Here is a 22520-nt window from a genome sequence, read left to right on the forward strand (position 1 = left end):
TGTTTTCTGGGGCCGTTCATGGGGAGGGTAAAGACAGTACACAGCGTTTACCTACCTTCGTGGTAACTGACCTCTCACAAGTTGGCATTTTCAAAACATCCATAACAGTAGCTGACTGTGTTTCATCCACTCCACCACCAACTCCAGTCTCACTTCAACCAGTACATCAGCCTTTAGCCAGTTCATTAGCCCAGCCTGTATCTATGCCATTAGCCCGATCACCCGTTCCCTCCATACTGGAGGCTGTGTCTGTGCCACCCATTTTGAATCTCGTTCCTAGCACCCATTTTGAGCGGAGAGACAAATGCATTAAAACCACTCTAGTTTCTCAGAAACTGGCTAATTTAGAGACTGTTACTCGCCCCAGGGCCTCCCCAGAGGCTGGGTCTCAGCCCCCAGCAGACTCAGGACCCCTGGCGGTTAAGAAGCCAGCTGAGGACCACACCCGGCCGTCGCTGCCTGAGCAGACCCAATGCTCTGTGCAGCTGCAGTCTGCCATGTGTTTGCCAGAGGCCCGTGCGCCTGCTGGTTCTGTTGCGTCCCTGCCAGAGGCCCGTGCGCCTGCTGGTTCTGTTGCGTCCCTGCCAGAGGCCCGTGCGCCTGCTGGTTCTGTTGCGTCCCTGCCAGAGGCCCGTGTGCCTGCTGGTTCTTTTCTGTCTCTGCCAGAGGTCTCCGCACCTGCTGGTTCTGTCCTGTGTGTGCCAGGGGCTTTAGTGCCCACTGGTTCTGAGACTGTTTTTGCTGGGGGGCCCGAGGAGCCCGTCCAGCCTTCTGCCTCGTCAGCTGGGGGGCCCGAGGAGCCCGTCCAGCCTTCTACCTCGTCAGCTGGGGGGCCCGAGGAGCCCGTCCAGCTTTCTGCCTCGTCAGCTGGCGGGCCCGAGGAGCCCGTCCAGCCTTCTGCCTCGTCAGCTGAGGGGCCCGAGGAGCCCGTCCAGCCCTCAGCTGCAGTCTCATCACCAGCTGCAGTCTCATCACCCTCGCCTGGTCCAGCTTCCGCTTCCTCATCAGCATCGCCTGGTCCAGCTTCCGCTTCCTCATCAGCATCGCCCGGTCCAGCATCCGCTTCAGCATCGCCTGGTCCAGCATCCGCTTCAGCATCGCCTGGTCCAGCATCTGATTCAGCATCGCCTGGTCCAGCATCTGCTTCCTCATCAGCTGCTTCGTCTGGTCCAGCATCTGCATCCTCATCAGCTGCTTCGTCTGGTCCAGCATCTGCTTCCTCATCAGCTGCTTCGTCTGGTCCAGCATCTGCTTCCTCATCAGCTGCTTCGTCTGGTCCAGCCACTGCTTCATCCTCATCAGCTGCTTCGTCTGGTCCAGCCACTGCTTCATCCTCATCAGCTGCTTCGTCTGGTCCAGCCACTGCTTCATCCTCATCAGCTGCTTCGTCTGGTCCAGCCACTGCTTCATCCTCATCAGCTGCTTCGTCTGGTCCAGCCACTGCTTCATCCTCATCAGCTGCTTCGTCTGGTCCAGCCACTGCTTCATCCTCATCAGCTGCTTCGTCTGGTCCAGCCACTGCTTCATCCTCATCGCCTGGTCCGGCTCCAGCCTCCGCATCAGCATCGCCTGGTCCGGCTCCAGCCTCCGCATCAGCATCGCCTGGTCCGGCTCCAGCCTCCTCATCAGCATCGCCTGGTCCAGCCTCCGCTTCTGCTTCAGCCTCGCCTGGTCCAGCCTCCGCATCCTCATCATCCTCATCAGCTTCGTCTGGTCCAGCCTCCGCCTCCGCCTCGTCTGGTCCAGCCTCCGCTTCGCCTGGGGCTGCAGGGGCCACGCAGCCTTCAGGTCCCCTACTACCACCTCCACATTGTCGGTCATCTGCCAGGCCGCTTGTTGGGCATCTCCGCCACTGTGGACGCCCTCCTGAACGCCCTCCTGAACGCCGCCACTACCTTCCACGTGGCCGGCCTCCGGACTTGTTTCCACACCGCTGTTGCCGTCCGCACGGTCGGCCCCCAGGGCTGTTTCCACGCCGCTGTTGCCGTCTGCACGGTCGGCCCCCAGAACTGTTTCCACACCACTGCCTACTGCGTGGCCGGCCTCCGGACCTGCCCCACTGCTGCTGCCTTTCACGCGGTCGGCCCCCGGAACTGAACTGTTTTGGCCTCCGGGTCGGCCCCCTGACCTTGTCCGTCTGGGCCTTTTCGGACTATGTCCCTCCGTCCTGGACCCCCACCGCCCGCCCTGGTCGGGTCGTTTTCTGTTTTTTGGTTCGTGGGGGGTTTTTTTGGCTTTGGTCCGTTTTTGTGTTTCTGTTGGGCTGTCTGGTGCCAGCCCTTGAGGGGGGGGTACTGTCATGGTCCTGAGTCTGAGGACTCAGTGTTTTGTGTTCCTTGTGCTTTTGTTCATTCAGAGTGTGTATTCTGTTGTGATTTTGCCATTTGTTAGGTTTCTGTTCTTTGCCTGCCTGCTTCCACTTCTCTGTGTTCCCTCTGTCTGTCCATGGTGTTATTGAGTCTGCCTGTCAAGTTCAGTGTCCGGTCTGGTTCTCTGTGTCTGTTAGTTTCCTGTTTTATTCTGAAAGTTCATGTCTCATGTCAGTGTGTTCAGTTTTACCTCTCCCCTGTCTCGTTAGCCTTATTGCTCCCAGCTGTGTCTCCCTCCTGTGGCCCATTCCCTGATTACTCCCCGTGTATTTAAGCCCTGTGTTTTCCTGTGCTCTCTGTCGCGTCGTCTGTTTAACTCCATGTCAGTCTGCATTATTCTGTTACCTGGTATTCATTCTGCGTCTCTCTGCCATCTCTCTTTGTGCATTTCGCTCCTCCTCCCTCAGTGCCTGCATCTTGGATCCTTTTCTCAATTCACCACACGACTGCTGTGCAGCCGTGACACATTTTAACATATACAGTACTGTGTAAAAGTCCAGAGTCGTCCACCATTTCTTTATTTAGTTAGAAAAAGGGGAAACAGATGCAACAATTTTTGAAATGTGCAAACACACATGGAAGTACACTATATAAGGCAAAAGCAGTTTGTACAATTCTAACAAGCTTGAAAGTCATTATCTGGTATGACCACCTTAGTGATTCAACATAGCCTGAACTCTCTTAAGCAGATTTCTTCTAATTTATTTAAGTAGTCTTCAGGAATAGTTCTCCAGGCTTCTTGAAGGACATTCAAAGCCTTTTCTTCTGATCTCTGTCAAAATGATCCCACAGTAAAGTTGAGGTCCAGGCTCTGGGGAGGCCAATCCATGACTGATAGTGTTGCATTGCATGTTTTTCTATCCATGTATGCTGTTACTGTACTGCAAAAACACTCATATGTCAAGTTAAATTTGATGCCCATTTAATGTCAAACTGTCAAAAACAGTCTAAACAGTCTAGAGATGGACCGATCCGATATTACATATCGGTCCAATACTGACCTAAATTACTGGATCGGATATCGGAGAGAAATAAAAAAATATAATCCGATCCATTAAATATTAAAAAAAGCACCTCACAAAACTTGCGAAATGGCGTAACTCGGCTCATAACTGTAGCACATCGGAGCAGTATGCATCAGGTGATAGAGCAGCTGTGGCGCGAGACCTGTCGGTGGTCTGGTTGAGCATTTGGATCCTCGCTACCAAACCGGCATTTCATCTCCGAGAAAGTTATCCCAGAGAGAAGTAAAGCAAGTGTGTAAGTTCATCTCTGAATGTTTGTAAAGCATTCCAGCGTTAAGCTTAACAACCGATATATGGAGCGACTGCCTCTCTCTCTCTCCCTCCCTCTCCTGTTGCTACTTCAATCATGAAACTGATCAATGATCAGCTGATCGGCTTTTCTCTCTTGTTTGTTTATCGCCCACTTCGCGCCAGAAAGAGGAAACCAGCGGCTGAACAACAGCAGCACGTTTAAGCTTGATAATCTGATGTTAGAATGTATTTAATATTACTTTCTACACCAGGATCCTTTTCTACGCAGCTGACGGCTGGTAACTGTGCAGGGGCGGATCTAGCAAAGTTTAGCCAGGGGGGCCGATAGGGCATGAACAGGGAAAAGGGGGCACAAAGACATACTTTTCTTTCTTATTCTCATTTAAAATGTCTAGCTTTTAATAAATAATTATCCGAATCTTACACCCAAAGTTTTAATCTGATGTAAAATATATAGAAGTCCATTACTGTATATAGTAACTATTAAGTCTAATATATCTTAGTAAGCTATAGTACTTTTTCCTTTGGGAAGGTACCATCTGTGCAGTCTGCAATTCTGTTGAAGAAAGATGCTGAATCTATTTAAATATTGTAGAAAAATAATTGATTTCTGTGCATTTTTTTTCACACTGCATCAAATTAAAGTTCATTACATCGATTAAGCATCATGAGGTGGGGGGTGGTTCTCTTAGCCCTATTAGTTAGGTTGCATACTCTTTAAAATACCAGAATAGGGAGGATGGAGTAGGTTTAAGTTTATTAGATTGATCTGTGTTGCTGAACTATGAAATATTTTGGGTGCAGTGCATTTTTTGCATACAGGTATAACAGAATAGCTTCAGTCTCTTGTTTTTTAAAACTTGTGTATGAACCTATACAAAATGCAGCAAAATATGAAAAGTTTTATTGATTAAAAAACACACTATATCGGATTCATATCGGTATCGGCCGATATCCAAATTTATGATATCGGTATCGGTACCGGACATAAAAAAGTGGTATCGTGCCATCTCTAAAACAGTCTAAAGGCATTCTTCAGATCTAAACAGTTCTTCAATAATGAGTCGTACTTTAAAAGCTGTTTAGCTGTGTGCCACCTTCCACTGTGAACCTTGCATTTATAAAACAGACAGAGAAGAAGAAGGAGGAAATAAAAATCACTTCAAATAAACGTGTTAAATATGATATGAAAATACGTTACAACAAAACTGAAAAAAAAGTTCCGATATTGTTAAAATATAACAAATTAACACCCAAAAAACTGATAAATTTCAACTGAATAATGAAAATTGTTCAACAATTCGTGACAACTATCTCTATAAAAGTTCAAAGCTAAAATGACAACAAAATAATAATCACCTGTCGATCCATTTCTTCCCCTGGGTCACGCAGGCAACAGCCTAAGCAGAGAAGCCCGGACCTCCCTCTCTCCAACCAACTCCTACAGCTCAACAGGGGGAAACACCAAGGCGTTCCCAGGCCAGCCGAGAGATGCAATCTCCCCAGGATGTGCTCAGTCACAACACCTCGACCCAAGAGGCTACCACTTCAGCTGGCTCCTTTCAATATGGAGGAGTAGAGGCTCCACTCATCTACAGGAGGAAGCTAATTTCTGCCGCTTGTATCGAGAATCTCATACTTTCACCTTCAAAAAAAACTAACAAAAAGAACCACAATACTTGACAGGATCAGGCTTTTTCTCCAGCGATGTCAGGGCTGCTGTTCCCTCTGGTGGCAGATGGCTGAATAAAATGTGGGACACAACAATTTTCCAGCACTAGCCATCAATTAAAATGTAAAACAATTAAATTAAACTAGTACATCTGGTACTGACAACTGTGCTTTACAGATGGCTGTTTTAAATATGGATTCATCACTCCATAAGACCTGTTGCCACTGATTTTCAGTTCAGATCGTGTTTAATTTGGCATACCTCAGCTTTTTCAGCCCCATCAGAGGCATTTCTATGATGGGGGTGTTTAGCAGATCATAACTGCAGCTTTTAAAATTGCCACATTGTACTGTACAACATAAACTGTGAGAATGTGACTAAAAGCAACTACAGACATTTAAAGTCAGCGTGGTGAACACATGGGGCTGAAGTCATGTGATTGTGTTCATGCATATCCTAAAACTTGGACAACTTGCAAAACTTTTGGAGATTGCATTAAAAACATTTAAAGAGATGTGTAAATCTAAATGTAATCCACTTTCCTTTCCAAATACCCAAAAAGCAGATAGAAAATCTCACTTTTGTTGCCTCACTTCAAGAAAATCCAGGGTTCAAAACCACCACGTGGGGCCTTTTTGTGCGGCGCTAGAATCCCTTAGTTATCCCTGTGCCTATGTGGAGTTTCTCTGGCTTCCTCTAAGACCAAAGACACAAAGTTAGTGGGGTTAATTTAATGAGTGACTCTAAATTGTCTATGGGTGTGACTATGTTGTCTGTTTCTGTGTGTTAGCTCTGCGACAGACTGGGAATCTGTCCAGGGTGTACCTCTACGGCAGCAGGGATAAGCTTCATCCCCCAAGATGGATGGATGGATGACTTAAGTTTTTATTTGGAGCCCTAAGTAAACTTCTTCTTGATGTGTTTATGGTCTCAGTCACTTGTTCCAAGCCTTCAAAATTGCAATTCACAAACCAGCAGGTGAAGCCAGAGCGGCTACATCAATGTCTTTCCGAAACATTTTGACTTTTTTGCTAGGACATCTGTTTTTAGACATAACAACTTGAAAACATCCGAGACAACATTGTCTCAATATAAGGTTTTCTGATGAAAAACAGCCCCCGACACACACTGACAAATATCTACCCTTGATGGATTCTTCAAGTACCTTACACTTGACCACACCATTCATCTTATTGCACAATTGTTAGTCCAACCTTTCGTGTCAGTCTCAACATAATGAGAGGAGAGATGTGTCTACTGAAAGACCGGTTGCATCATCCTTCCTGATTCCCTTCTCCTGCCCTCATGAAATAATTTCACCCAAACTCAAGGACACTCATGTCAGTCTCCTACATCTAATGGCAGACATGAAAAGCCCTCTGCCCATAAATCCTGCCCTAACTGAAATCGAATGCACTAGTCTTGATTATTTATCATGTGGAACGATTTCTTGTTAGAAGCCACTTCATCTTCATCTCACTACAGGAAACCTGAAGCAGTGTCTACACACACATGCACTGATTTGTTCTAAGGTTGGATTACCACAACTCTTTTGTGCATTACAGCCCTGATAAATCCAACTGCAGACATTCAGTCCAATTAAATGGGCTTTGTAAGCACGTACCAGTGCAGAACTTCATGTTATTGTTCTTGTTAATGAACAAATTCCCTGAAATTAAAAAAAAGAAAAGATCTCTACAGCACAGTATGTGCATGCATTTTTTATGACATAAAAGTGCTTGGAAACAGCACCAGCGTGTTTTCTGTCATTCAAACAATTTGCCTGTTTAAATGACACCCATTCCTCCAGAGTTTGATCAAATATTTCTCGACTGCCTTCAGACATATGTTGCACCGATACTTCAACAATTCAAAAATGTGTTTGTTTATAAAAATCAAAACTACCTTCGACTTTGATTTTTCATCTTCACAGCAGATGCCCAACTTCTTTATTATTATTCAAATATTCCATCCTCCTAGATATTGTGCGTGTCCTGTTCCCTTTCTGATTCTTTGTCATTAGGGAGCCTTTGGAAGTCTTGCCATGTTTCTTTCTCCGAGACACTGCTACTAATGAGATGAGTTCTCTTTTTGCCCTGACAGCTTCACTTTGCAGTCGAGATTTCCTGCTCAGTGAAATAGGCTTGTTTTCTGAAGAAGACATGGTGACAGCACATAGCGGGACTCTTCTGTATTTTGTGCTTCCTTCAGAGCCTCTGGGTTTTGAATTCAGCACAGACCAATGTTACTTTATCAAAGCTGGTTGTAGGAATAAATCAAGCCTGCAGGGTTAAGGCCTACTGCAGCAGGCGCGTGTGTGTGTGCTGAATATGATATGAAAACCTGGCAGCTCTCAGAGCTCTCTTTTGCTTTTCTATGCAGAGGGTGGACAGAATATTTTGAACACCTACACAGACATTAAAAATGCATCACTGCCTCCCCCCGCTGTTTGTACAGTATGTAAGATAAGTATGATTATGGATGAATGATACATTGGGTCGGTACAAACCAGTTAAGAAGTGACGAAACGCAGATAGTCTATCTACAACACAGCCTAATAACATAAACACTACTGTCCAGGCACAAATTTACCATAATAGTAGTACTTTTCTGACACATTCTCAACACTATAGTGTTTCAGATTAATGGATGAATGGTCTAGCCTACATGGGATTATATGAGGTCAGGAGAAGATTTACTTCTGCCTTAACCTCCTAGGACCTGATATCCACTTACGAGGACATTATATTGCCACTGTTCTATCAAAATTTTAAATGAATATCCTTATATGTGGCTCACATTTTTCTTAGAAACAAAAAATCTGGTAATTCTTTGTTTTTACATTCATCGGGCCCCAATATGGCCACATATCAAAGAGAAATTAAAAATGCATGCCGTGGAAGAGTTCGAGTGTTAGGAGGTTCATTACGACTCAAAATGCAAAAACAAAACATACTTCATTTCTTGTTCTGATTCCTTCACATAACATGACAAAGCCAGTCCTGTTTCCTTCTTCTGCCTCTACATCTTCAAAATTCTTTGTTCAGTATATCCACTATCCCTCATCTGCACCTGTCCAAACCATCTCAGCCTTGATTCTGTAACTTTGTCTCCAAACGGTGTAACCTGAGCTGTTCCTTTGTTAAAGTCATTACTTGTCTTATCCATTTCTGGTCACTCCCAGTGAAAACCTCAGGACCTTCAGGTCAACCTCCTCTCAACTTCTTTGTCAGTGCCACCATTTTCAAACCATACATACATAGGAATATAAATACCAGGTCTCACTACCATCTTGAAAACCTTCTTTTTCATTCCTGCTGTCAGCCTTTTGTCACAAATCACGTCTGACATTTGTCTCCAACCGCTCGACCCTGCATGCACACTCTTCTTCTTCATCTGTTGCTTTGGATGGCTGAACCCAGACATTTAATCTCATCCCGCTTCAATATATCTACTCCTTGCATCTTAACTATCACACCTGTTTCCCTCTCACTGACACACATCTATTATTTTTGCTTCTACTGACTTTCATTTGTCTCTCCAGTGCATACCTCTACCTCTCCAGGCTCTCTTCCACCTGATCACTAATCTCACCATAGAAAGAAACGTCATCTGCAAACATCAAAGTCCACGCAAAAAAGTTGACTCTGTTCATCTGGATGTAGCGTTTCCAGTGGGAGAAACATATCGCCACTCATCCAAGTGACTTCCTCAGTCTCTGAAGAAGTCACTTGGTCAGTAAGAATTTGGGCAATAATACAGTTTTTTGTAATTCTGCCGCTGTAAAATCCCCAAAGTGGTTTTTTAATCAATCAACAACAGACTTTTAGACTGAGTGAGTCTCAAATGTAATTGGGCAAACTAACATTTCTGGACAGTTTTTAACAAATTTGGATAAAAATATGTGCAGACTATGGCTGATTCAAGTCTAGGACCCATGGACATCAGCAACTGAAGTTTAAAGATGAAGTTCAATAAGTAAGATCTGGATTCACTCGTCTGCCTGCATTCTTGGGTGTTTCAGCTGCTGGTCTGTTCTTTACATCACTTTTATTTTCCCACGGTGTCAAATTCAATTCAGTCATCATCACTCTGGTCCAGTCTTTTTGTTGACTGCTTTCTGTGAACCAATGACAAAAAAGTGTCTAGAAACTGGGGTGGGGGTATTATTTACCACAGGACATTGCTGAGGTCCTGTCCTACTTCTTATCTTCATTGGAGTCAACTCTGCTAAATAATCCTGCTAAGCTTATTAGTCACACTCTGCATTTCAATAAATCATGTTTACTTTCTCCAAAGGATCACTCCTCATTGTAATGCTGCTTTTTCTCCTTTGAGATGCTCTGAAAGGCTTTCGCTGCAGCTGCCTACAGCTACTGTTTGTGTGATCCACTGTGGAGGTGTACACATGCATAATTACAAAACCTGTGGCACTGTCCAAGCACTTACGGACTTACCTGGATATATGAGAGACAACAAGGAAAAGCACTTCAGGTTCACTTTTAACCTAAGTTGAGCACTGGACTGTAATATTGCACAGGTCTAATTAATACTGCATTCAGCCCCTTAAGCTCTCGGCAAAATGCTGCGACTGAAGCATACAGTGTTCGAGAGGCAGGCCATCACATACTTGGCTGTGCATGATCACCATGTATTACAGTCCATTATTAAATATTACAGAAACGTTTGCTCCAAATACCTCTTTAAAACCCATCTACTGTAATCATAACAAGATCATTATCATAGCAATGAAATAAACCCACATCATTAAGCAATCACAGATAGTTGGAAAAACTCCAATGATATTTCTGAGACAGACACAAAATGGAGCAGTTTTCTCATTTGAGTGATTCTGTAACAGCTGAAATGATGGAGATAACCGTCCCATCATTTTTCATTTCTCCTCGGGCTCCAGTTTCTGCTGATTACAGCTGCTCTCGTTTATTCCAGCTGCTATTAAACCACTTAACAGGCACGCTTCATTCAGCTCTGACCGCTACAGGCTAGCATGCGGCGGGGTTTTTTTCGCTCGTATTGTTTGTGAATGAATTATTTCACATGCTGAGTAATAAAGTCTAAGCTGAAAGGAACAACTGCACCTGAGGCGTTCTGCACACTTTTTTTCTAATTACAGGGATATTAAGTGCAGGAGGAATTATCAAGGTCATATTTTTATGCACGACACTGCTAGAAGCAAAAGAAGGCTCGTAGGAGTTTCTTCTGGTCGCTTAGCAACCTTCGGTTAGGTGACTCGCATTTTTCAGCATTTGACACAGCTGATGTAAAAGCACGATCTCACACATCTCCTTAAAGGGCTTTCACAGAGCCTTTAAAGTCACTGGATTCTTTTAGAATTAAACTAAAAATCATCTAATAGGCTGTTAGGGAGACATACATGAGCCAATAAGTCGCTTTGTATCTGTTGACTACGGCTTTCACGTCCACCCTGCTGAACATTCACAGACTGTGATGCTCTTTTTCCACCTCAGACCTGCTCTGTATTTTAGACTCTGAATGAGCTTACTGTTTCACTGCCAGCTTCTCCTCTGAGAGGCAGAAAGGCACAAGAATTGTGTGTGAGTGTGAGAAAGAGGGAGAGGCTAAGCTGCTGACATAAGTAGGTGGTATTCACACAGCCCAGGCAAGGATTTTAAGCCCACAGCATGACCTTCCCTGTCTGATGTTGCCAGGTTTGAGATACGTGACCACAGCTACTGTAACCTTTACAATAGACGAGCAGAAGTGAGTAAAAAAACAGGACATCTTGTGGGCGTTTTTTTGTACATTAAACCAGATGAACGCTCAAGATCAGCCACATCTGAAAACAAAGCCGTTTGGGTAATAAGACTAACTAGTCAAAAACCTACGATGTTTGCATTTACCACTAGAGCACTGCAAAATGAAAGCCAAACAAGGCGATTTTAACAGGTTTCGGTGTGGTGGATATCTTCAGCGGACAAATTGAGTATGCTGAAGGCATTATCTTGGACACAAGGAAACTGTCAGTACTGACATTTTAAAGATCAAAGATTTCTTTGAAATTATTTTAAAAAGAATTCAACAGATTAATGAATAATGAGTAGTTGAAGTGAATAAATGTAGCTGAAAGCAGCAATGAGGGAGGGCAAACAGTTCATGAGGTCAAATTCAAATTCAATTCAAATTTTTATTTGTCACACACACACACACACACACACACAACCATACACAGTATGACATGGGGGTGAAATGCTTGTAGCTGTACAATGCCCGACCATTAAATGACAGAAAAAAAGTTTTACAATATTTACAATTTACAGGTTACTACAAAATTTACAAATTAACTTAGGAATTTACAGTAAAGAATGTGCAAATAGCAGAAGAGATTATAAAGGTTATAAATTATTGGAATTATAGGATTATAGGAAATGTGTGGTGGTGCGTGTGGTGATGTGTGTGTGAGAGTCCAGTCTTATAGTGACGTGTGTGGGAGAGTCCAGTCCTACACCTGGTTCAGGGCCCGAATAGCCTGGTGGAAGAAGCTCCTCCTCATTCTCTCCGTTTTGGCCTTAAGGGAGCGGAAGCGCTTCCCAGACCTCAACAGTGAGAAGAGTCCATTGTTGGGATGGGAGAGGTCCATCATAATCTTCCTAGCTTTGGACTTGCACCGCTTGGTGTAGATGGACAGCAGGTCAGGGAGCTCTGATTGAATGATGCGTTCGGCTGAGCGCACCACTCTTTGCAGATCTCGTCTGTCCTGCTTGGTGCTGTTCCCAAACCAGGTGCAGATGTTTGCCGTCAGGAAGCTCTCGATGGTGCAGGAGTAGAAGTTCTTGAGCACCTTCAGTGGCAGATGGAAGTCTCTAAGTCTTCTGAGGAAGAAGAGACGCTGACGGGCTTTCTTGACCAGGTGGACAGGTTTGAAAATCTGAGATCTATCCGGTGACTTTTGCAAGGTTGAATTTTAGTGACCACTGAAAAAAAATGTTCTGCCTGTTTTTAAAAAAAGAAAACTTTTTCATTAAAGCCAACATTTAATTTTTTTTTCCAATAGAGCTTATGGTTCTGCTTTAGTTCCATTAGTGGTACTTCAGTGTTCAAAGTAAAGCAGTCAGTAAAATTGTATTTTTATTTTCACTGCTTAAAGTGAAGAGGTTGTTTTCGTAGTTACTAGTGCCACAAACGGATCTAAATCAAGTGGACAGAAACTACAGTTTAACACTGTAGATCAAAAAATCCAAGCAATATTTCAACTACATGTTCTTATGTACTTATTCTGTTTGCAGAGCCTTTTTTCCCCTTTCTAATGCTATAATGCATCCAATCCTCCTTTGTTAACATTTGCAAATATTAAAAAGGAAACTAGATGGCATGCATCCTATAAAAGATTTTAGTTTGACAGCTTCTAGTGTGTCAAACTAAAAACAGCACAAATTTTTGGAGTGCACAATAATTCATCCTGGGACTCATTTCAATAAAAGCTCTAAAAATCTGAAAATTAAGCTTTGAGCCATGCTGCGGAAGAGCTCCAAATCATCCTCATCTATCTTCATAAAGCTGTGATTGGCATCCAAGAACTTAGTCTATTTACAGCAGCCGCACTTTAACTAGTTCAAGAAACAGCATGGCAGCTTTATTGAGGGACTGGCAGGATGCTGTAATCTCTACTGCCAATCCAGCTGCTCCCATCCAGCCCTCCATTCAACATGAGCAGCTGACCAGCCCTGGAGGACACTGGTAAATCGCGACAACAGTGGGACAGATGCAGAACACATCTGGTGGGGGGGGGGGGGGGGGGGGGGTATGATGGCAAATTACATTATCAACACAGAGGGAGAGGTGAAGGAAAGGAGGGAAGAGGATGATAAAGCGCTGCCGTGTGCAGTCCAATGTCACTTTCCAACTCAGCACTAATCAGAGCGCCTCAGACCATTTCAGAAATTAAACTAATACTCTGACACTGATGAGCGGTTAAACTAAACACAAGATCTTCATCCAAAATGCAGCACACAAACAAGGAGACTTCGTATTAAAGCAACCTTTCCTTATGCGTTTAGCTGGAGGGAAGACAGCTGCAGCACAGTACTGCAGAAATTGCTGACAGGTAGTAAAATGCAATCATGGAATCACGGGACAATGTTTTTCCAAGGACTGCTGCAGGTACTTCAACACCAACTGTTTTTGTTCCTCATGCAGAGCTTCAAGGAACAGATGAGGCACGTGCCCACATAGACCCCAGGTCAGAGGTCAGCAACCTTTAACACCGAAAAAGCCATTTGGACCCGGTTTCCACGCAAAAGAAAACAGTGGGAGCCGCAAATACTTTTTGACATCTAAAATGACGATAACACTGTATATATTGTTTTTTACCTTTATGCTGTGTGTGAACAACTAAGGTGTGTTGCTTATGAAATCCTTGAAGTGCTACAGAGAAAATTACATTTTATTTATGTAATTAACACATTTTGAACTCTTAATGAAATATAGCAAAAGGAAAGACACCCAGCTGAACTAAAGTGATCCATGTAGCAAACAAAAAGTGTTGTGAGCCGCCACCCTTATATCGCCTTTGGGCTTTTGGAGCCTTGACCTGACTTTTAAAAAATAATTGGGAAAAAAAGCACTATGCTGCTAAAAGATGAAAAATAGATATTTGCAAAATTCTGCCTAAATATGTATTTTACCTGGTTAATGTGTGTGGCGTGGCGTGGTCTGCAGCGCCGCTGCAGGGGAGGCGACGCACCTGAGCGGCACCTGCAATCACGCCTCGCCGCCTTTACGTCTGTGCTCTCTATGCTGTTGTGTTGGTATGTGTCGGGCTGTGAGCTGAAAAGCTACAGCCGGCTGTATGTGTACAGCAACCGTGTGTGAAAAGTGGTCAATAAAGAGATGCTGAAAAGCAAGTTCATGGAAACATCGTCGGGTCTGCCGTGATATGTTTACAATGGGACTTCTGCTCCTGAACCTCTGCGCACAGCGTCTGCAAATCGGGGCTGTACAAGTCACTTTCATCTTTACGCAGGACTGTAAGCTGTCATCTGTGAGGCGTGAGCGGTGTTTGTCTTTAACATAGTTCACGGTGGAGAATGGCTGGATCCAAAGATCCATAATTGGCCTACCTGGGGTTGAAAGTCTTGATAAATGCACGGCGTTTCGGCGGGTATATCGGTTTCCGCGAGTTTGACTCTTATTTTGAGCGATGAAAAAAATAATAGAATATAAATTTATTTTTATATTTATAGAACTACAAGGTAAAAAAGAACTAACATAAAAATAAAAAAAATAAAAATACACGTCAGCTAAATACTTCTAATTTATTTTCCCAAACCACGCGGAGCCGCACTGTAAGGACTAAAGAGCCGCATGCGGCTCCGGAGCCGCAGGTTGCCGACCCCTGCCCCAGGTAGTGCTCAGGCACCTGTGCTTTTAACTTCTTACTTGATAAGTCCCCTTTTTGCAGGTTACTTTTTTTCTATCATCTATTTCACAATTTCGTATGACATTAATGTCAAATTAGAAGCATATGAAGGCCAACAATTATATTTTTATAATTCTGCTAGATCACACAAGCCACATATCCTCTTTTGATTTTTGCTGTCAGCCATATGCCTGCATGCCATCAGAGCACCCTGAGGAACAGCATGATGTCTCTGACCTGCTATTACCCTGCGAAAGCAAGGTTATGATAGCGTTTGGCCAGCAAATATTCAGATGTCAGAAACACCTGCTCGGCATATCCATCTAGAGTCATTCATATCAACTTGCATGGAAGTGACGTTAATCTTACAGATTTGTCATCGTATTTATTGGTTATAGGTGCAGTCAAAAGAGGTCAAAGTTTGTGTGCGAGTCCGTGCGACATCAGTACCAGTATGTTGTGTGTGTGTGTGTCAGACCTGCTACAGAGGGAAAAAGTAGCGTGTATAATTATTTCTCAAATACTTTGCACATTTAGTTAGCTCCAAGAGTGTTTGCCTTAAATATTATTTTAATACATATCTAATCCTTAATTATGATGTGTAATATTTATTTAATATGTAGCACAACAGCAAGAAAGAACAGGTTAAGAAAACAGAAATAAAGATAACTACAGCAGGGCAGCAGCTCTCTTCTGTCCTGGATCAGACCATGCAGCAGTGAAGTCGATGAGGGAGATCAATAAATAAGTATGTAAGCAGGTAAAACCTGTGCTATTGTGTGCAGATTTGTTTTAATATACAAATTCTTATGTGACCTGTTTTTGGCTTTAGCACTTCCACACTCTTTAAAATGTTTTTTTCCAAATTTTTGGATGGACTGCTGTTTTTCCTTAGCAGGATGTTTAAGGGCACTTAATTGCACTTTTGTATACACCAACCCATTCAGATGTGTTATAAAACTGGAATGTGTTAAACAGCAGAGAAACAGTATATTTCACTTACTGCTGTTTGTGGTTCAGCTCTGCCTCCTTGTTCACCAGGTCCTGCTTGAGATTGGCTAGCATCTCCACGGAGACGTCCACCTGCCGAGAAAGCTCCGAGGCCTTGTCCTCCAGGTCTTGTTTCTCCTGGCTCAGCCGTTCACTCTCCAGCTTGGCCCGCTCCAACTCTGAGCTCTTCCTCTCCAGCTCCGCCTGAAGACGGCCTACACGGGCCGCTATTTTCTGCTCCACCTACAGTCGAGGAGAAAATTTTACCCCCCTGTGTAAAATTTAAAGTGTTTTTTTTTCCAAGAATTTCTAAGCATACTAGTTTTCTTTAGAAAATCAGATCAGAGAACGAAATCATGAAAAAGCATGCCAAAAACAAAAGAAGTCCGTTTACACTGGAGAAAAAAACTTGTTGCAAGAGATGGATATACAAAGTTATCGCAGTGTACCAAAATGTCAATAATTGGAGTGAGAATTATCAAGAGTTACACAGTACAGAACAAGCATTGCAGAGGTAGAAAGTGAAAGAGTTTGAAGACTGGTTAAAAAAAAATACAGTGTCTAAAGACCCCAGATCAACTTCCATAACACTAGTGAATGACTTAGCCAAGTCAGGAATTATAGTCTCAAAGAAGGCAATCACTAGAACCCTGCACAGGAATGGACTGTGAGGTTGCAGACCAAGAAAAACTTCACTTCTGCAGAAGAGACACTTTCAAGCCAGACAGAAATATACTAATTACATACTACTTATGCATATTGGAAGTGCATCCTCTGGTCAGAAGAAAAGAAACTAAAGCTCTTTGGCCGGGGAGATGCTGCTTATGTTTGGAGAAAGAAGGGAGAGGCGTGCAACCCGAAGAACACTGTCCCCTCAGTGAAGCACGGTGGTGGGAGTATAATGCTGTGGGGATGCTCAAGCTCATCAAGGTAAGAGGAATCATGAAGAAAGAAGGAAATGTGAAGAAGTAGACTATTAGAAAATTAGTGAAAAAACAGCTAATGTCCAAGGACCACTTAAAAAATTCCAAGAAAGTCTGGCTCCTTGGAAGCAAAATATAGAGAAATGAGAGGTGAGTTGTTGCACAGGACTGTTTATGGACACAATTTCCTGATAAAGTTTATTCTGACTCTGTTAGCTTAGTGTATTTACCTCTTCAGACAGCTTCTCCAGCCTCTCATCCAGCTCCAGCCGTTCAAACGCCCGCGCCTTCAGCCTGGCCAGGCCTTCCTCATACGCTGCTTCGACTGCACTGGCTGCTACATTAGCTGCCACCGCTACAGCTGTGCTGGGGTTTCCATGGGGACCCGGATCTGTGGATGTCATGGCTTTTTTCATAAAAATCTCCCCCAGGGGAAACTCCACATTGGGAATATACCGGGCTGCAGTGTTGGAGTTGGCTGGGGTCAAACTCAGGTCGTCTGCACAAGGAAGCTCACGGCAAGGAAAGCGCCGCTCCTTTAAAGCTGAAGGCCGAAGTGGCTCAAAGGGGTCGTTGTTATTGGCGGGTGCGAGCAGAGCTCCCTCAGCCACTAGGGGCAGCAGAGCAGCAGCGTCACATACACTGTTGGATTTGGAGAGGACGTAAAGGGTCTCGTACGTGTGGTTGTACTCCAGGTGGGCACGCAACGACGACAGGCTTCGGAAGCGCTTGTGCTCCCCGCAGCGAGGACAGCGGTATGGCAGGTCCAAAGATGCCATTCCGTGCAGTAACTGCCGGAGGAGGGGGGGGCGCTCACGCAGCACAACGGTAGCGCCAGTCTGAGGGCACTGAGCTCGAGCACCTGACAGATCCTCTCATGGTGAGAACAGGGCAACTACTGGACATCAGCAGGAGAGAAGAGCCAGGTCAGTCACATGACCGCACTGGGTGGCAACATTCAGCTGGTCGTCTCATTTCATCTGCCATGGTTGCCTTTCCTAAGGTCCTAAAGAGAGGACGAAAATACAAGTTAAAGTTTGTTGGTTTCATACAAGTATAATTCTAACATATACTGAGATAAAGTCACTCAAAGGCAAAAATCAAGTCAACTAAATAGATGCCAAGAAGCAGAGGACAAAGCTAAAGCTAAACCACCTGCCAAAATATACAAGGGAAAAAAAACAACGTGCCTTTTCCAGCAACACTACACGGCTTTTCCCTGCGACAGGGCCACATAAAACTCCCATTTGACAAAAAAAAAACCCAACATTTTATTTACAATAGAGAAATGAACACAAATCAGTTGTTTAATCTGAGACATGAAAAATACTGGCTCATTTTGAATTTGATGATAGCAACACATCTCTAGGAAGACAGGGATGGGGTAACAAAAGTAGGTGACGCTAAAAAGAAACAGCTGGAGGAAATTTTGCAAGTAATTAGGTTAACTGGCAACAGGTCAGTAACATGACAGAGCATCTTTTCTCAGCAGCAGAAGTGGGCTGAGATATAAAATACTATGTCTATATGAAGAAGAATTTTAATATCTCATCATCTACAGTACGTAATACAAACAACAGACTGAGAGAATCTGGAGAAATCTCTGTGCACAAAGCAGGCTTGAAAATCAAATATTGGATGTCTGTGATCTTTGGGCCCTCACGTGGCACTGCATTAACAATACGCATGATTCTGTCATGGAAATCATTGCATGGGATGAGCAAGACTTCCAGAAGCCACCATCTGTGAACACAGTTCACTGTGCCACTCACAAACGCAGGCAAAATCAAAGAAGAAGCTATGTGTGAACATGATTTATCTTCTGCGTTTAAAGCAGGCAAAGTGGAAACGTTTTCTGTGGTCAGACAATTCAAAACCTCAAATTCTTTTTTGGAAAACATGGATGCTATGTCCTCCAGACCAAAGAAGACAGAGATCATCTAGTTAACAGTGCTCAGTTCAAAAGCATCTCTGGAGATATGAGGAGCATCGGTGTTTATGAAATTGGCAGCCTAAACATCTGGAAAGGTGCCATCAGTGCTTTAAGGTATACACAGGTTTTACAGCAACATACACTCCCATCCAGACAACATCACTTTCAGGGAAGGCCTTGTATATTTTAGAGAGAAGATGTTAAACTACATACTGCATCTATTACAACAGCATGACTTTATAATAGAAGAACCCGGGTGCTGAAATGGCCTGCCTGCAGTCCAGATCTTTCACTGAAAGCAGAAAACATTTGGAGAATCTTAAAATTTAAAGAAAATACCACAAAGAAGACCCAGGACTGTTGAGCAGCTAGATTTTAATGTCCTAATGTGAATAAAATATGGGGTTATGAGATCTGCAAAACATTACATTCTGTTTTTATTTATATTTTACCCAACTTCTCTGGAATTGGGGTTGAGAATCCTGGTTATTGTTACATTTAGCTAATCTTTATTACAATATTAGAGAACAGTTTTCCTAATGTCCTCACCACAGGCCTCTCAATATTTACTACTCCAGCTGTCTGATCACTGAAGAAATCAAAGTCTCTCTCAGCTGGACTCATAATCCATGAGTTTAGCCGTCAAGAAACCTGAAACCTTTACTTCACCAAGGATTAAAAAGCAAGCTCTTGCACTTGTACTCGGGGAATGGTGGGGAAATGGAAATGGAAATGGATCCATTAGTGAGAGTGCTTATTAGTGCCAAGGTCATTTTCCAGTCTTAGTCTAAGAGGTCAGACTGGATAAGGCTAAATCCTTTACAAAGGGATCTGGTAACCCACAGTAGTAAAGAAAAAACCCCGATATCTGTTTTCAGAGTAACGGCCCTCATAGATAATGAAGACAAGAAGAGAACATGTAAATGCATAGCAAAACTTTTCCTTGGATGCATTTCTGGGTAAAAAAAAACAAAACAAAAAACAAAACAAAAAGCAAACACAGTTGCATTCAGAAACTGAAGTTAACTTAAGATATTCAAAATTATTTTTTGATTACTTTTTCCCATTTGCTATTCAGATGCAGAGCTGTGTGGGTCACTGCAAGAACAGTGAATTAGTTTTTTTTTTATTCAATTACCCAGAACTTGAAGCCCCTGATGAAATAAAAATTCAGCACACCATCCTTTTCTGGTTTCCCTGAATCAGCTTCTCTAATTACTGTAAAGCTCAGTGTTCTGCTCAAGTCTTAGACACAAGTGCACTGACAAACAATACTGAGTTCTTCACTCTGAGCCTACACAGCTACTAAATAATATCTGTAGCAAGGTCTCATTTAGAGTCAAGTCCTGCTGTGATTCATTGTCTTAATAAGAAATTCAGTAAACTCATGTTCTTGGATGTATTTGTTTGCTACATTTTATTTTATAAAACTTGTTTAAAAAAAACAGTGCTTAAGACTTCAGTCACATAGAGCCTAGCAACCACCAGTTGCTAGGAAAAAATTAATATTCCCTGAGCAGTTGGTGAGTAGCTGCTGAAGGTTGCCAACAGTCACTGCGGTTGCTAAAGTCAGGCCAGGGATCCCCTGGTAACCACCGGTTAACTTCCACTCTTTGATTTGCTGCTTTCTGTTGCTAGGTGAAACTCCTCACAAAGAGGTATGCAGTGTTGTACTAAAAACCTCCTCACGACTGCAGACTGCCACAATCACCCACAAATATGCACAGAAATCAGCAACTTGAAAAAGTGCGACAGAAAACCAGAAACAGACCGTTTGCAATCAAAGTCAAAGGTGCACCTTTTAAAACATGGGCGAGGGAACTCCAGGCCTCGAGGGCCAGTTTCCTGCAGGTTTTAGACGTATCCTTGATCCAACACAGCTGATTCAAATTGCTAAATTACCTCCTCAACATGTCTTGAAGTTCTCAAGAGACCTGGTAATGAACTAATTGATTCAGGTGTGTTGGCTCAGGGTGATATCTAAAGCCTGCAGGACACTGGCCCTTGAGGCCTGGAGTTGCCCACCCCTGTTTTAAAACATGTCAGTTTCACCAGTATGGCACACCCTTTACTTTGACAGCAATCACTTCTTATTTTGCTAAGTTTTACAATCGCTATATGGTTAGTCAGTGAGCATTTGCAGACAAGCTGGCGTCTTCCATGCAAATCACAGGCAAACACAACAACCTACGAGCAAGCAAAGCAATCAAAAGGTTTTTTTGATCCCTCTCTGTGATCAATTTACAACTGCCAGTAGCCACTCGTCAACCAGGCAGAAATACATTTTTTCCTAGCAACCAGAGATAACCAGGGTCTCTAGACCCCTGTGACTGAAGCCTAAGCCTGATGCTTCCTTACATATAAAAGAATTATTCCCAGCTTTTTCAATTTAAGACTGTTTAAAAGGATCTGTATCAGACTGCTGCATCCCATTTGCTGCTGCACTGAACGCCACTCCCCTCAGCCACACAAAGCCCACTGGAGACACGGCGGTAGGCGATGCCTTTTTCGGTCACACTTTCCAAATCATTACCAATCTGTAAATTTGCAGTCTAGAAATAAACCAGTCATAGTTCCAATCCCAATCATTACAGAGCATATCTTTATTAGGAGTTGTGCTCATCCAAAGGTGAACATTTCCAGGCAGACTGCGATTTATAAATATTATATTGTCTATTGTGTGTTGGTGTTTTTGGCTTTAGTGTGTACTCATGTGTGTACTTTTAGTAACGATCCTGAGGAATCTCCATAAATCACACCCAAGGGTATTTTTTAGGAAATGTTTCCGTATTGACAAGAAAATCAAACTAGCATCATTACATGTGGAATTTCTTAATGGTATCAGTTTAAATACTGGGTAGTGTATTATCTGCATTTTCAACATAGCACAAGCTACTTTCTACTATAAGGCAAGAACCATTTTACAATGACTGTAGAGTAGTGTTTCAAAGCCATAGAAAGCTCATGCTTGAAGCAGGGATTGTTTTACCAGGTAGTTCCCACCAAACCAGCCTGTTCTCATTCCCAGGAGTCACGTACTTCCAGTCTGTCAAAGGCAGTGGGGTCTCACAGATTTGACAATGTGTCCTCTGGGACTGGTGCCATAACACAGTCGTTATGCATCAAGAGGCACATTTTAACCCAAACCACAATCTTTTCCTAAACCTTGCCAAGTAGTTTTTAGCTCCTAAATCTAACTAACAAGTGAGAGTAAAAACCAACACTGGCACTTGAACTGGAACCAACTCTCAGAGATCTCCTATCTCTCAGAAACTTCTACAACAGCTATTAATGAGTGAAGCAGCAGGCACTGGAAGCACAATCACAAATCCCAGATGCAGACCATTCTTCACAGTGGGCTCATACACTGGAAATCCCCAGAAGTCGCACAGACTGTTATTAGACGTCTGGTAAGGCTGGATCAGGGAGTGTACTGGCAACGCGTCCCCATTTATTAAAGGAGGAGGATTTCACAGACACAGTCACTGCACTGCAGTGAGCAGGCATTCCCATCTGCTTAAAATTACTCAGTGAGGTATTTAAACAGGCAGGAAAAGGAAGGAAGCGAAGCTGCTTTTAGCCACATGTCACATCCTGTCAGTGGAGCTCAGCTGAAACATTGAAAAGAAATGCATTTAATTTTCTTTATTGTGGAGTACTGAATAGCAGACATTAGAAATACAAAATAGAAACTATTGGGAAGATAATGTATGATTTACTTTACTTCATATGCACAGAAAGCATATTCAGGCCTCAATAAATGGACATCATTGAAGAAACACAGTCGCCTTATGACATCAAACAGAGTAAAGATATAAAAATGTATTTGTTTGCTTTAAAGTAGGTGGTAGCAGTTCAGATTTTAACTCATCAGCTCCACTTCAGTGACCATCAGTAACAACAAAAAGCCATCGGTCCCATCAGATCAGCTATCCCATCTGCCTCAAACATTTTGCAAC

The 22520-nt window shown here is 43.2% G+C and overlaps 1 protein-coding gene across 1 annotated transcript in view; it reads right to left on the bottom strand.

Annotated features, from left to right (window-relative positions):
• The window catches only part of fbxo41 (F-box protein 41), a 77392-nt gene that overhangs the window by 45452 nt on the left and 9420 nt on the right, over positions 1-22520 (bottom strand). Inside the window, exons 2-3 of the mRNA XM_082537741.1 lie at positions 16859-17634; positions 15719-15948 (exon numbers count right to left, since the gene is read on the bottom strand). Coding sequence (XP_082393867.1) covers positions 15719-15948; positions 16859-17407 — 779 coding nt within the window. The 5' untranslated portion in view covers positions 17408-17634. The remainder of the gene's footprint in view (positions 1-15718; positions 15949-16858; positions 17635-22520) is intronic.

The sequence above is a fragment of the Aulonocara stuartgranti genome (assembly GCF_965226115.1).
Source record: "Aulonocara stuartgranti genome assembly, chromosome: 6".
NCBI classification, from domain to species: Eukaryota; Metazoa; Chordata; class Actinopteri; order Cichliformes; family Cichlidae; genus Aulonocara; species Aulonocara stuartgranti.